The 14627-nt window shown below is 49.7% G+C and overlaps 6 protein-coding genes across 6 annotated transcripts; 3 read left to right on the forward strand and 3 right to left on the reverse strand.

Moving 5' to 3' along the window:
- Window positions 1–625: 625 nt before the first annotated feature.
- PPTG_18752 (hypothetical protein) lies at window positions 626–1817 on the reverse strand. The gene has a single exon (XM_008916990.1). It carries the CDS (start codon window positions 1706–1708, stop codon window positions 917–919), a length of 792 nt encoding a protein of 263 aa, XP_008915238.1. The 5' UTR covers window positions 1709–1817; the 3' UTR covers window positions 626–916.
- A 267-nt stretch (window positions 1818–2084) lies between these two features.
- On the forward strand, window positions 2085–5225 carry PPTG_18753 (hypothetical protein). The gene has a single exon (XM_008916991.1). It carries the CDS (start codon window positions 2108–2110, stop codon window positions 5096–5098), a length of 2991 nt encoding a protein of 996 aa, XP_008915239.1. The 5' UTR covers window positions 2085–2107; the 3' UTR covers window positions 5099–5225.
- Window positions 5226–5521: 296 nt separating this feature from the next.
- Window positions 5522–5739, reverse strand: PPTG_24414 (hypothetical protein; the record flags this gene model as incomplete). Its single annotated transcript, XM_008917003.1, has 2 exons — window positions 5522–5664; window positions 5691–5739. 2 exons carry the CDS (start codon window positions 5737–5739, stop codon window positions 5522–5524), a joined length of 192 nt encoding a protein of 63 aa, XP_008915251.1.
- Window positions 5740–5969: 230 nt separating this feature from the next.
- On the forward strand, window positions 5970–10288 carry PPTG_18754 (hypothetical protein). The gene has a single exon (XM_008916992.1). It carries the CDS (start codon window positions 6456–6458, stop codon window positions 10164–10166), a length of 3711 nt encoding a protein of 1236 aa, XP_008915240.1. The 5' UTR covers window positions 5970–6455; the 3' UTR covers window positions 10167–10288.
- Window positions 10289–10323: 35 nt separating this feature from the next.
- On the forward strand, window positions 10324–12315 carry PPTG_18755 (hypothetical protein; the record flags this gene model as incomplete). The annotated part of the gene is made up of 7 exons (XM_008916993.1): window positions 10324–10529; window positions 10590–10637; window positions 10693–10757; window positions 10825–10897; window positions 10973–11404; window positions 11471–12224; window positions 12277–12315. 7 exons carry the CDS (start codon window positions 10324–10326, stop codon window positions 12313–12315), a joined length of 1617 nt encoding a protein of 538 aa, XP_008915241.1.
- Window positions 12316–13758: 1443 nt separating this feature from the next.
- On the reverse strand, window positions 13759–14576 carry PPTG_18756 (NADH dehydrogenase [ubiquinone] iron-sulfur protein 7, mitochondrial; the record flags this gene model as incomplete). The annotated part of the gene is made up of 3 exons (XM_008916994.1): window positions 13759–14111; window positions 14190–14297; window positions 14381–14576. The coding sequence occupies 3 exons, from the start codon at window positions 14574–14576 to the stop codon at window positions 13759–13761; spliced, it is 657 nt and encodes a 218-aa protein (XP_008915242.1).
- Between the last annotated feature and the right edge of the window lie 51 nt (window positions 14577–14627).

The following is a 14627-nucleotide window of genomic DNA, read 5'->3' on the forward strand; positions in this document are numbered from 1 at the left end:
ACGTCGAATGATTGGTTTAAAATTGGCAAGTTTAATTCTATTGGCTGCTACACTTTATACAAACTTCTAGTAATGTCGAAAAAATGATCATATTCAACCATATCCAAGAAAAATTGCACAACCATTGAAAACGCCACGTTTGGTCAGCAACTCGCCAAAAATATGTGATAAGCAAAACTTATTGCTGAACCGAGTGCTGAACGAAATTATCTCTTTGAGATGACTCTGGCAGGTAGAAGAATCAATTAATCACTACATGAGTGCAACAGACGTCGTATCGACTGGTAGACCATAATATTATATCTCAACAAAAAATGTCATTTAATATCAGGCCATTTTATGGTTGGGGGCGTTGATCGATCGCGTTCGCTTCAAAATCTCGTGCAAGAAGTTTGTTGGTCAGATATATTCAACGCTGCGTTGCAGCCCATTCTCCGTTTAGGTGGTTGCTTGACAGGTCATCCATCATGCAGATCGTGTCGTGTCGGACAAAGCGTTTCCGGTTGATATTGAACCAATGACTACCTACTAATCAGCAACTATTCATTGACGTGAATCGACTCGAGACTCTCATACTCTTTGCCGCGTGCCGCGAAGAAAAAGTGGACTTTTGAATCAACTAACTCGGCTGAGGCCATGCATTTTCTTAAAGGAAGTATCGTCTACGAGCCTCTCTCAAAATGACTAAGCACGGTCAGGTGGTCCTTCAAGAAGAGAAGCGTGACGTTATTGATCCTTTATTTTCTTACGTGACGCTTAAGCAAACCTTAACCTGTTGAACGATACTGAGGAAAAAGTGAATAGCAACGTTCTTTTGATTTCTACTGCTGGAAGTCGTATCCTTTATCGAAGTTTGACGATGTCTGTTACTTACGTTATTATTTGTGTCATATTGGCTCGTGTACATACGCAGACCTCACACTATTGAAGGTGATCTTGGTTCGGGCTCTGAGTCTGGAAAGCTCAGTCTCCAAAAGTCATCCGGTGTCTGGTACGGCTCGAACCTCGCCCGATGACGCGAGCACTTATTCTTGTGCGCCGCAGCGTCTACCGCATCGAGTCCACCCAGCGCATCGTAGTACTTCTTGCATTCCATGCAGTCATGTCCGGGTAGAGCCTTCCTCTCCTCTCGGTTCCGCACCACTTCAACATAAGCGAAGCCACTCCGCTTGTCGGTCGTCTGTCCAGTCCGCACGTTCTCCTTGTTGGCACCTGAAGCTGTTAGCTCCAACGTTTGCTCCCACTTGGATTTCTTAAGCGTCCTCCGCTTCTCCTCTGCCCATGTAGCTGCCAGCCCATCTCGTCTCTTTAGTGTAGTCTTGAATACAGTTTTCTTCTCGTTATTCTCCTGAACCTCCTTCACTGGAATTGATGCTGGGATTTCATCAATAGTCTCTAGGTCCAATGATCTCGCTGTCTTCTTCTTCACCCACGTCGAAGATGTGGGCTCCTTCGTTTTGACAATACTCGTAGATTCCCCACTGGTTTTGATATTGTTACTTGTTCTGTCAACTGTTGTGGCAGTTTGCTGGGTCTTTAAAGTGGAGCTCTTCGCGGAGCTGAGCGCGTGCTGGTACCTGTCCAGCAGTTTCTGTTGCTCCTTGAGCGTCTGTTGCAGCAGCTTAAAGCGCTTGGCGAGGGTCGCAGCCTCCTGCTCTTGCCTACGAATCGTCGCCAACAGCACCTCCTTCTCGGCTTGCCACTCCATACTCAACGAAAGTCAAAACTGGACGCGCGCAAAAAAGGCCGTACTTACAAAAGGAATAATGCCACACCATTCATACATCAATTTGGTGTGGGATCTACCTGTATGTAGGATCGCGGAAGAAAATGGCTTGGATGGGGAATGTCAACAACACCAGGTGGCCGCTGTCTCCCTACCCTCGCTCTTCAAACTCTACCCACACAGGATATGTAGAACAGCATAGCGCAATACTCTAACATAAGCACCATGGTTTTTGGGACTGCAGTGGAGGACTCCGTTCTTTTATAGCGCGTCTAGCACCGAATTACAATTTCAGCCTCGCTGGTCGCACATACAGTCGTCCAGTCTACCCTCCACCTTTTCGACAAAACAATCACTCCCGCCCTGTTTTAGCGCGCTCGAATGCCGGATCTCGCGTACAACGCAACAACGTTTTCGGGGGCCTATCCAGCCAGTGTATCACTTCAGTATTCTCTTGACCGTCGGAAGGACGTCATGCGCTTCGACGGCCTGCGCACGCGCAGCGCCAGCGCGCGACCCTCGCCTAAGCCCGCGGCGTCCGACGTGCGTCCGAACCGCGGTCACAGCGTCATGCCACCGGCCACCATGCCTATTCCGCACACTATGACGCGTAATATGTCGCGGCCGGCACCGCCTCCGTCCGTGGCCTCGGCAAAGTCCCACTCGGAGCCTACGCTGCCTCCAGTGGACGAGCTCTTCCCTCGCCCGGATCTGGAGCCGCGTATGAAGAAGCACTTGGTGCGTGTGGCCAATGAGACGTCCAACGCTCTGATCAAGGACACATTAGCGCAGGACGAACCCGGCAGCGTGTTGTGGCGTCCGGCGCAACGGCCTCGAGGCGCGCCGGGCAATATCCACGTGCTTCGCGGTGCTGCTCGAGACGTCAGTGAAGCCAAAGACGCCACGTGTGTGCGCGCCATTAGTGACGACGTGCACGCGAGTATCGAGGAATTCGCGCTGTTGTTCAAACTGGACTCGAGTCGAGAAGCTGCGGACCATTTGTTGCTGTTCAACGCCGATTTAGTGCAACACGCTACTCTGTATACACTCGTATCTCCCTCTGGACAACAGCCACGCAGATATGTGGGCGTCAAGTGGGCACTAGTGGCGTCGCCCTCCAGGTTCTTTAGGAACAGAGACTTCTGCTACTTGGAGTGTCAAAAGGAGTTTACAGATGCGCGAGGAAGACGCGGATGGGTCCGTTCACTGCACTCATTAAAGCTTCCATGCTGTCCGTCGCTGGAGAAGGAGCACGGTATTGTACGTGCGAGTATCTACAGATCTGGACTTACAGCAGTGGAGACGGACGAACCGGGAGTGCTCAGCGTGACGTACACAGTGGAGCTGGACTTGAAAGGCAAAATGGCGCTGGAACTACTGCAGCCTACATTCCTAGCGCAGCGCGTAGCAGCTCTAGCGACTGTGGACAAGCTGCTGCAACAACAGCGGTTGAGTAGCAGTCCGCTACTTGGAGATTTGGATATCCCAGCGAAAAAGCGCACGCGAGGCAGCTGTAACTTGTGTTTCCGTGAGTTTGTGACTGCCGGAGGACTGAGAGATACACTGGCGTCGATCACCAATATGTCGACCAAGTCCAAGCGCTATGTATGCCGTAAATGTGGAGAGGGCGTGTGTCGACGATGCAGCGACGACTGGTGGCTTGACGTTCCAGTGGTAGGACGCACTAAGGTGCGTATCTGCACCGTGTGTTCCGCAGAAGCCAAGCAGTCGCACATTTCGGCACACACGACACGTGCCGGCACGTACCCCATTAGAGGGCACGGCAAGGAGCCCACAACGGAAGTGGAAGGTGTCACGCACCCGGGTTTATTGGACCCACCGCAGCGGGAACGGAGACGCTCGTTGTCTATGCTTGACCGACCCAGCGACGCTGCATCATTCTTCGCTCAGCAGGACGAGATCAAGCGTGACTTAGAGATTCGTGCCACAGAGCTCAGTCGGCGTGTTCAGCTATGGGACGAGATGCAGGTGTACGACCGCGACTCTAGTTTAATCCCAGACGAACAGGAGCTGGCCCAAAAACTGTTTTTACGCGAGGAACGTGAGCGCGAAAAACGCGAAAAACGCGAAAAGGAGCAGGCTATGAGTCGTGTCCCGTCTTCTAGAGTGGTGGAGCAGCAAGAGAAGGAAGAACCTGAGCCGGAATTAAAGCCTCAGCACCAAGCACGAAGCGTTCCCACGAGTGAGAGTGAGAAACCAGTGCATCAACCGATCGACCGGTACCCGTCCTTTATGTCGTCGGAGCTCAGTAGCAACCAGGAACCCAGCGACAACGAAGGAGAAGAGGTCGTCCGACTCACAGCAGAGGCCGGTGCACGATTGTCATCGGACTATCGCGACAGTGACTTGACGGACTATGAAGAGCACACGATCGATGACTTGGGCGAGATCCGCACTACCACGGATCTAACGCGTTGGTGGCAAGACCAGCAGCGTGCCAGTGAGGCTGAAGAACAGCCCGTTATCCGACCACAAGGACCGCTATCTCCAGTCGCGTCTCCGAGAAAGGATAAGCGACGTGTTAGTGACGATGATCGCAAGACGCAGCAGAAGCGTGCGTCGGTGGCTGCGTCGGCAGTTAAGAAACAGGAGATGGTTGATCTGTTTAACCATTGGAAACAGGAGTCTACGAACGAGATCCAACACCAAAGACAGTTTAATCCCGAGCAGCGACAGCAGATGCAGGAGTTCGAAGAACAGGCCCGATACCAGGAGGAACAGGCACGTCGTCGTCAGCAGTCAGACTTCGAGGAGATGGCCCATTATCAAGAGGAACAGGCTCGTCGTCGACAACAGTCTCTAGAGTCTCCGATCCGTCGATCCGAGTCAGTGAAGCAACGTCAACCAGCTGCGTCGGTGTTACAGCAGATTCAGCAGCGCCAAAAGGAGCTGGAGAATCTACGTCGCCACCGTCAACAACCGCGTGATGACGAGCCACCGAGCAGCCAGTTTTCAGTCGACTCCCAGACATCTATAGCGGCAAAAGAGCGATATCTACAGGAGCAAAGACAGCAGCAGCTGGATATCGCTGCCGAGCGCAAACAGGCTCGGCTCCGTGCTAATAAGGCACTTGATCAGACTGCCGGAGAAGATGTGGAGCTAATGGAAACGTCTCAAGGCGAGTGGGTCCCGGCACGCCCCAGTAAGGACGCGTCCGACATTGCGTCGGTCGTGAGTTCGCCCCGACATGGTCCGGGGTTCTGTGACCACTGCGGGTCACCCGAGTATATGGAGAACGGCACAGTCAAGCCTAGCTGCAAGTGCGGCACTGTTGCAACTCCTACCAAGGCCGCCGGCACTGTTCTATTCGACGGCAAATGGATCAGCAGCCCCACGCCCCAGGAATCGTAAGGCGTACTGTAGTTACAGTGTGTATGTCGTCGACCTAGCGACTGCATGTAGATAGTCTCCAGTCTTCGTATTTGACTGGTGTTGGTACCAAGTAATATATCTGTTGTCCAAGTGAGGAAACAAGCAATCTCTCGGTGTGCCAGCAAGGTGGTCGGAATGGTACTTCAACATGCTGACGTGCCTTCCCGTTCCGGCATGTCAATCCGACACGGAACTTTTTTCGGGGAGGCTGTCGCTACGATGTAGCGGTCGACAACCGACTCGGCCAGTGCGAGCCAGCCAATGCAATTGGCGACTCACACAACACCCCGAAGCGTACGCATTCTGGTTGTCATTGTCGACGACTCGACTCGAGTCTCAACCGGCATTATTGCGAGACGTCCGGATACACAACTCGTCAAGCCAGCAGCACCGGGCAGCCTATCATGTCCGCTCACGTTGCAAAGTTATCGTTGTCGTTGCACGCGCTCGCATCGCATTGCCCCAAACCAGCGTCTGGATCACTACGATGGACATCATCGACGTCTCGAAAGCAAAAACCTTCGGAGCGAACAGGAATGGGCCGTCTGCTGTGCCAAATCGCAAAAAATACTGTCGCTTGAGTTGGCCTCCAGAAAGCGCGCTTCAAATACCTTGGCCATCCTTCTGCCACGCGGCAGTGATGGCTGTCAGGCATTGCCTGACATGTAATGCATGCACCCAGCGTGAACAGGCCATTCTTCCTCGTTCTTCCTCGTGCACCTGTAGTGACATCGATTTTTACAGTTGTAAAAACCAGGTGCATCAACTTTGGCGTGTCAAGAAACGCGCTTCACAGGGTTTCGCTGTTTAGTGGCTAAAACTCGTCGCTAAATTCGCTCATAGGTCGAAAAGCGATCTGAAGCGGTGCGCAATGACCGGAAGGATGGGCACTTCCGACCCGGCTCTGCGGCACCTCAACATTTCATGGTGCACGTCCGCCTCCACAACGCGGAGCGAAGAACGCTCGAGACTGCACTCGCTTTCCTACCTGGCCGTCACCGCCGCGCCGACCTCGAGGCACAACGCAGTTCGGCTCGGTCCGACTGCCTGTCAAGTGTCTTCCGGTTGCCAGTCAACAAGCGCCTCCACTTGTGCAAACCTGTCGCCTTCCGTGTAACTGGCTCTTTGCATCTCGCGCAGGGATCGGCGTCCGCTTCGTGCCAATTTCCTCACTTGGCTTCGTGTTCCTAACCTGTTGAGGTTGCAATTGTCCGTTGTCGGTTGTGAACCGGCAAAGGTAGTTAACGAGTGCCGGAAGACCCACCGAGACCCTCAGGTGTAGGTGGTTGCCCTACCACCTGCCTCTAACCGTCTGGCGCCAAGTGGCCTACCCAGAATGGCAAGCTTCGGCGCACCCGACCTCGTTCGGGGCTCGGCGCACTCGACGTCGCGTTCGGGTCGATCAGGACGCTCCGGACGCTCTGGCCGGGGCTCAGCTCGGCATGACATGGATTCCTCCATGGCCAACTCGACCAACTGTGCTAACTTGAAACATGGCTACAACAGCTCCGCAGAAGGCTACATTCCCGGCAAATTGCCACTACCCGACGACTTTTTCCCGGTACCGCAACTCAGCGCCAAGGAGAACAAATATCTACTAGGACTCGCCAAACACGCTTGTAAAGAAGTCGTGTATTACTCAAGACAGGACGATGGACCTATGAAATGGTTACATTTGTCATCGGAAGACGGTGTGGACGTTTTCCAGGGTGTCGACAACTCTGGCACCAGTGATATGCAACAAGATGCAAAGGCACTTACCTACTTGCGAGGATCTTGCAAAATTCATGCAACGATCGATGAAATCTCCGATTTTTTCAAGCTCGATACCCCCGAAAAGTTATCAGGTTTTGCACAAACCGTAGGTAAGGACTTGCTGGATCAGAAGACCTTGCTGACACTAGCCACCCCCACTCCGGAAAACCCGAAACATTACGTCGCCGTCAAGTGGACAGCAGTGGAATCTCCGAGTAAACTCACTCGACACCGCGATTTTTGTTACATCGAGTGCCACGACGAGTTTATTGACACTAACACAAAGCGACGAGGCTGGGTGAGAAGTATCCACTCGATTCGCCTGCCATTCTGTCCACCCTTAAATAGGAGCCACGGTCTAGTGCGTGGCAGCTTCTATCGGTCCGGATATATCTTCACCGAGTCAGCTGAGAAAGGCTGTGTGGATGCAGTGCATACATTACACGTGGACATTAAGGGAAATGCCCCAAATTGGCTCAAAATTCTGGTTATGAAGCGCCGAATCAAGAATATTGCACAAGTGAACCACCACTTTCAATTGCAAAGATTAACACAAGAAAAATTACTAGGAGACTTGGAATTGCCTGCCAAAGAGGGAGTCACGCATTGCCAGCTCTGTGAAACGCGCTTTGGGCTTTTCCACCGTCGACGGCTCTGTCGGAAGTGTGGGAAAGTAGTCTGCAACGCTTGTGGCAATGAGTTCATGCTGGATTACGCTGGAGTAGGTCCTAAAAAGGTGCGGATCTGTTTGGAATGTTCCGAGTCGGTGGTGTATGGTACGAGTGTACCCATGATGGATGATTCGGGTCGGATTATCGAGGACGAACACACTGGAGCTAAGAAACTTGATGACAGTGTGATCCACCCTATGTATGATGAGTCGATGATTATTCTGGAGAACCGACATCATTCTATTGACGAGAACGAGTATTATTTGGAGAATGAGGATGCCAATGGACTCGCTGATATGGAGGAGGCTAAGCGTATGAATAGGGAGTTTGAGGAGATGTTGAAGAAAACCAGTGACGAGTTTAATGCGTCAAGAATTCAAGAAGAACGGAGATTCAACACAAACGCCAAATCTCTGCTTGGTATGAACAGCGCTTCAGGTGAAACTTTACCGGTTGATACTCCTTTGGGTGCAAGCGACTTGGCTCCGTGGGAAGAGCAGAACAAAGAGGACGATATGGAAGATGACGATGAACTAGGCTTACCCCCCAGTAAGAGCGAGCAGATGCGCAAACAACTGCAATATGAAGAGCAAATGCGTCGTGAAAACGTTGAACGAGCGAATAAAATGCAGCAGTACGCTATTGAACAGTGTGATCCACCTACAAGGCCTCGTGCGCATGGATTCGTACGCAGTGAGTCGGGAGATTCGCTTCGGTTAAGTTCCGAACACGGTGAAGAATACTATGGTACAGGTGCTATCGGACGTATCGGACCAGACGGGTTAACCAGCTTCCGTTCTAATAATTCTGGCCGCGGTGTGTCTAGATCTGAGCTATCAGATGACGGACGTTCTAGATCTAGATCAAGAAGTTCTCACGAGTTTCGACACATTCCTCGACGTCGCGAGGCTGGATTCCGTAGTCGACACGATAGCGAAGAACGAGACGCCTTTGAGAGTCAGAGACGCACTCAGCAGTACTTTGACGCTCGTAATGCTCTGTTGAGTGGTGGCCAACATCGTCATACAGTTGACTTTGAACCCACGATGGCGGCCAGATTCCGTTCGTCTGGTATTGGGGCAGGCTCTGACCCCCCTGTTCGTCGCCAACTCGCTGGATCGGAGTTGGAATCTCCTTACACTTCTCTAAGTGATTCGAATATCGCAGGAGCCTTTACAACTCGACGGAGACATCGAAGTGACGACTTGGAAGACCGAAACGATGAAGCTTTCCGGTTAGCCATGTCAGCCATGAGGTTATACGAAGAAGAACGCGGTCCTAGTCTACATGTTACAGAGGAAATAAGACAAGCGGCATTGGCTAAGATGATGGAAGTCTACGCTCGGGAGATTGAACGCAGTCACAGCCACGATGCACCATACAGTCGAGGAACCATCTCGGATACTCGTCGTCTTCACCACGACGTAGGTATCCCCCCTCCATTGCGACGAACTGTGAGTGACGACCGCCCGCCGTCGATCTACGGCTCTCCACTGCAAGTTTTCAGACACGACGAACTGTTCCCCACTCCAAGACGTCAACGACGACCAAATTCTAAGAAACACCGTCGAGAAGATACGTACGCTCCGAGTTTGCCTACCAAGGAGCGAAAGCAGAAGAGTGAAGATACTCACGAGTACAGAGATCTATCCGATCTCACTTCCAGCGCTTTCCAGGCCTTCCAGATGAATTCTCTTGGACCGAGAGATGCACCAAAACTACCGGTTGATGTGGTGGAAAGCTCGGAAGATTCAGACAGCAAACACGAAGACACTCAACCGCCTGCGCAATTCCAACGGGAATCCACAAGTACGACGCATGTACAGCTCAAGTCGGACACGTCTGGTGCTGCGTACGGCAGTATGGAGAGTAACGAGGTGTCCAACATGATCTCGCGTCCCAATTCCATGTATGGAGTGGCCTCGGACACATTCAGCGACATGGACTTCACTGACCTCCCACATTTAATGCGTAAGGACGACGTTGACGGTGCTCGAAGCTCGTTCACTGATCTCCAACATTGGACAGAGGAACCGTCAGAGAACGGAGGTGTCGAGTACGCCCCAGAGCCTCGTTTGAGTGACCTACTCTCTCCTCTTCACTTGGAGGACGTGCAACACGTAGACGACGATGATAGCGAGAGTCAGTCTTCCAACTCGTCGTCTCAAATCGACTGGCAGAGTTCCATGTCGAATCAATATCAAGGCACTCAAGGCAGAGCTCGAGGAACGGATTCCGAGTCTTCATTCGTGCGAACGTACTCAATTAGTCGCCAGAATGAGGCAGAAGCGTACTCAGACCTTACCAACACGAACAATGGACTGTCGGAGAGTATGGTCACGCAAAACGACCCACCGCAACGCCAGTACAGCAAGCCTCCTTCATTGTCTGAACTCTTGTCGGAATATTGTGATAGTGAACGCTCGTCGCTGCCGAGTTACCTGGAATTCGGAGGATCGCAGCCGGAACTGGAGCCTGAATATCTCGAAGCTATTGCAAATGCCACTACCGGTAACCAGAACACTATCCCAATGGAAGGAGGAAGACGAGGACATGTAAGGAGACGATCAAGTATCCCATCCGAGCTGGAAGCCATGACGTCGCGCGAGCTTTTCCTTTAAGGTGTAACCTTTTGAGTATATCCGCCAAGATCTGTGAGGATGTTCGTGTTAAATGAGCCAAACAGCCATGTGATGAGTTTTGCAATCGAAATAACACTAAAATAAACCGTTTTGACCTTATATGTATTTTTCGCGAGTTGTATTTCGGGAAATATCCATGTCGGGTAATGAGACTTCGCTGAATGAAGACTTGCAACGATGTCGTCGTCTGGTGGCTGCTATGCGTGGTCAGGTACTAGCGCCGTCACTGAAGCAGGAAGCGTTAAAGCAACTCGTTCGCGTCGTCTCCGAACAACAAGAACGACAGCAACTTAGGGGGTGGACGGATAGCTCGTTGCCGTCTCCACGGAAACAGTATTTGAGGTAGACTATTTAATCAAGTGTGTGTAGTAATAAAATCTCTGACCTATTGATTCCATTCAGGGAAATTCAAGTTGCTCGAATCAAAACGATTCAGAGGCGATGGCGCAGGTTGGTAAATACAGAACGTTGATAACGGGGATTCAGTCTGATAGTTTTGGTACAGACATTTGCTGCAGAAACGCATTCTCGCCAAAGTCAGGATGATACAGAAGTGGAAAAACAGACAAGGTGCAACGTCAAACCACCATTGCCTAACACGATCTCGTTTACTAACATGTTAACTATATTCGTGCAGGTGTATCGCGATTTCGAAAGAGCGCAGTGATAATTCAAAAAACATTTCGGGGTCACTTTGTCAGAAAGCACAAGTGAGTACATGATGACCTATTAGTTTAGGAATATGCACTAATTCTAACTCATTATCCTTTCCTTTGATAATGCAGGATCGACCTTGCCTTGTACATCGCGGGACTTTTGTCAAAGGCGGAGCGCCTTCGAAGTGATCGTGAAGCGTTTCATTTGAAATGTGATGATATTCAGCAAGAGCTTCAACAGGTTCGACTCGATATGGAAATCATTCGAGATAAAATATCCGAAAAAGAAAAAGAGATCGCAAACCTCACTAGCAAAGGTAGAACTGCTCGGGACAGTAGTGCTCTTCTCAAAGACGCCATCAAGTATGTTAAAAACTACCAAAACGAAGTGGTAGAGCTTGAAGAACTAGCCCGTGATCTCGAAAAAGAGCTACAGGAAATAAGAGAAAAAGAACCGGTGGTGCACGTCGCTGCCAGAGTGATTCAGGCGTTATTTCGAGGCGTCCACTGTCGAATGGAACAGATACGAGAGCAACAGCGTCAACGACAGACTTACACTCGGTAATTATGGCCATAATATCGTCGCAAAACGGAGTACCTCACTTGTGAATTGTTTTATATCGACAGGATGCTTCAATCTAAGGAGTTATGCTACGATCGGATGCACGCTGCGTGGTTAACTCGTAGCCAGAAAATGTGGGACGCAAGCGCACGGACTATCGCGGGTCTGTATCACATTCAACAAGCAAAGTTCCAGCTGTATCTGCTCCGTCGTAGGCGAGCAGGTAGACGAATTTCGCGTTTGTACTTGGATGTTAAAGCTCGAACGTCATGTACCGCAAAGCAAGATCTACTCTGGATGAAAGTGAAGCGACAGGCGAAAGAAATCGCGGCTCGAAAGCTTCAAACTCTACTACAACTCACTTGGCTCAGTTGGCTGCGTTATGTGCAAAACGAGGATCAGACGCGCAAAATGATCGCAGAGCGTGAGACAGCAGGATTAAACCAGTGGCGTTCTGCGAAGGCGAAATGGTTTTTATCGGCGTATCGATCGAGAATTGTCAAGCGCGAGAGCTTGGAATGTGAGATTATGCCTCGACTTAATTGTCGAGTTCTTCATCACATCCGTAATGCCATTCAGACTGAAGAAGGAGAAGAATCCTCGACAAAATCTGCTCAAGATATTTCCTCGGCATTTTTACTGCTTATTCGAAATGATATTTGGACGTGGCGAGTGCCGAACAAGCAGCTTTACACTCTTGCAAAACGATATAATCTCCCGTTGAGTTTACTTAACTTGGAGCAAATTAACCAGTGGCTGGCTGAAGAAGCTCCGGATTTTGTGGATTTATACGCGCCACTACCAACACAGACGCTTCTCGTTTTGAATCAATTATCAACGTATTTTTCACTTTACTCACGTATGAAAATAGAGGTTCAGCGAATACATGAAGTCTACGAAGCTCACATGATATCTCGCGAATACCTTGCGTTATTATACGCTGGCAATGTTGTGAGGTTATCTCCATCGACCACGTTTTCGTCTCATCAAAGACAGCGATCGATCGATATCTTACAAGAAAAAGATCGCGTTGAGTATCTACTAATCTCGACAGATAACAACGTCCAATCTGGAGTAAAAGCTTTGGTGCAACGTAATGCATACACTTCATTCCACTGTGTACGGAACCACCATTTGTGTGAGCGGTGTTTGGCTATGAGATCGGAAAGGAATCAAATCTCAGTTAAATGTTCCAGCTGTGGGCATAACCACTATGAAAAAAACACTATGGCTAGAGATTTACGTCTGGAATCGCGTGAGAGCTCTCAGAAGGAAGCAGAAATCAACCTATTCGATCCGACCAAATCGTTGTGGGTTGCAACAACGGAGAGGTGTGATTTTGTTGTTCTCAACACGTTTCTTCATGTTCTAGCACCGGTAACTCACGACAACCGGAGAAATAAGTCCTTAGACTTGTTATGGAAGATTGTGATGAGAGATGCTCATGAACCATTAGCAGAACTGTATAATCGATTGCCAACTGGGTCACTTAATGATCTCATGCATGCGTCGCAAGGAGAATTGGAGGCCTGGACTAAGCACTGCTGTCTTCCAGGTATGAATGCACAACTTCACTTATTCATCGCCACTTTGAAAAATGAATGGATGCAAGTAGATGCTCAACTTTCGCGTGAAGCTCAAATTTTAACGATGATCTTCTCGCAGCAGAAACTACAATTTTTCCAAAATAGTGGACGATCGACGAATTCGAAGTTAAATCGAAAGAAAAACAGGCGATTCATCCAACCAAGCGGGCGTTTGAAGCCACTTGCTGCCTCTCCTCGAACCAGTGCTCTGAAAAAATAAATATAATACAATTATTATAGCATTGTATTTATTTAATAATTTATTATTGGCTTTCATAAAAGTCCGTAAAAAATAAAATTGTCCCCGTAATTACTGTATTGATTTCTTACCAGTTGACTGGTGTGAAGGTGCCTCGACGTTGGTGGTTCTGGGGGTTAGACTCTTTATTTTGTGTTCGTCCAAATTTAGTTCTATGTTTTCTTTCAGAACCCAACAAAACTGCTGCTCAGGTTGGTCTTGCCCTCGCCGGCTATATTTGGTTGGCTAAAAGAACCCAGCTTGGATGATACCAGTAGTCACCAGCCTTCTCTGCAGCAGTGGGCTTCGAACCCAAGCCAGTGGCGTGATAGGGTCAATCTCACACCACTGCCATCCTGACCCTTGCAATACAGCAAAACAATACAGCAAAATAATTGAATAATTTATTATTGTGGATCGGTATATTGCAATGATTATTATGTGCTTCTGTGAAGCCCAGTACAATTTTTTATTTTATTGTAAGAGCACTGCCTCGAACTACTGAGGGATAAAGAAGCCCAGAAATTGGCTACTTCCTCACCTTTAGTAGCAGGGACTTGTTCCCCTTGATCTTCTTCTGGAGTTGCATGAGTCCAAAGAGAAGTGCTTCAGCCGTTGGTGGGCACCCAGGAACATAGATGTCGACTGGCACGATACGGTTGCAACCACGCACCACAGCGTACGAGTAGTGGTAGTAGCCACCACCATTGGCACAACTGCCCATGGAGACGACGTAGCGTGGCTCGGGCATCTGATCGTACACGCGACGCATGGCCGGTGCCATCTTGTTGGTCAGTGTTCCAGCCACGATCATGACGTCTGTTTGGCGAGGAGAACCTCGATACACCATTCCCATGCGCTCAATGTCGTATCTCGAACCAGCTGCATCAAGACACCGAAATTATTTTTATGAATAGGAAGTTAAGAGGTTTTGAGAAATTTTTCACGGTTTTCACATACCAAACTGCATCATTTCGACTGCACAACAAGCGAGACCAAAAGAAAGAGGCCAGATCGAGCTCTTACGTCCCCAGTTGACGAGGTCATCAAGGCGAGATACAACATACTCTGGAATTGTTTAAAAAAAAAAAAAAAAAGAGAGAGAGAGAGTTAACGATTTTTTTTTCCAAGAATTGTAGAGGATCACTTACCAGCGCTGTTACGAGCCGTGGCATTTCCAGCAAGAAAATCGGCAACGGTGGCTCGCTCTGTGACCTGGCTCGAGATTGATTCTTCCTTCTCGGTCGACGATGTTGTGTGGAGAAATCGAGGAGAAACGGTGGTTCTCGCTGCTTTCAGTAGCGTGTGCGAGCGTCGCCACAGGAGGTTTGATCGAACACAGAGCATTGTTGGCAGCACTCGGTGGTCAGCAGGAGAAAGTCACAATCCACCATCACT

Source organism: Phytophthora parasitica (genome assembly GCF_000247585.1).
Source record: "Phytophthora parasitica INRA-310 unplaced genomic scaffold supercont2.92, whole genome shotgun sequence".
Taxonomy (NCBI): Eukaryota; Oomycota; class Peronosporomycetes; order Peronosporales; family Peronosporaceae; genus Phytophthora; species Phytophthora nicotianae.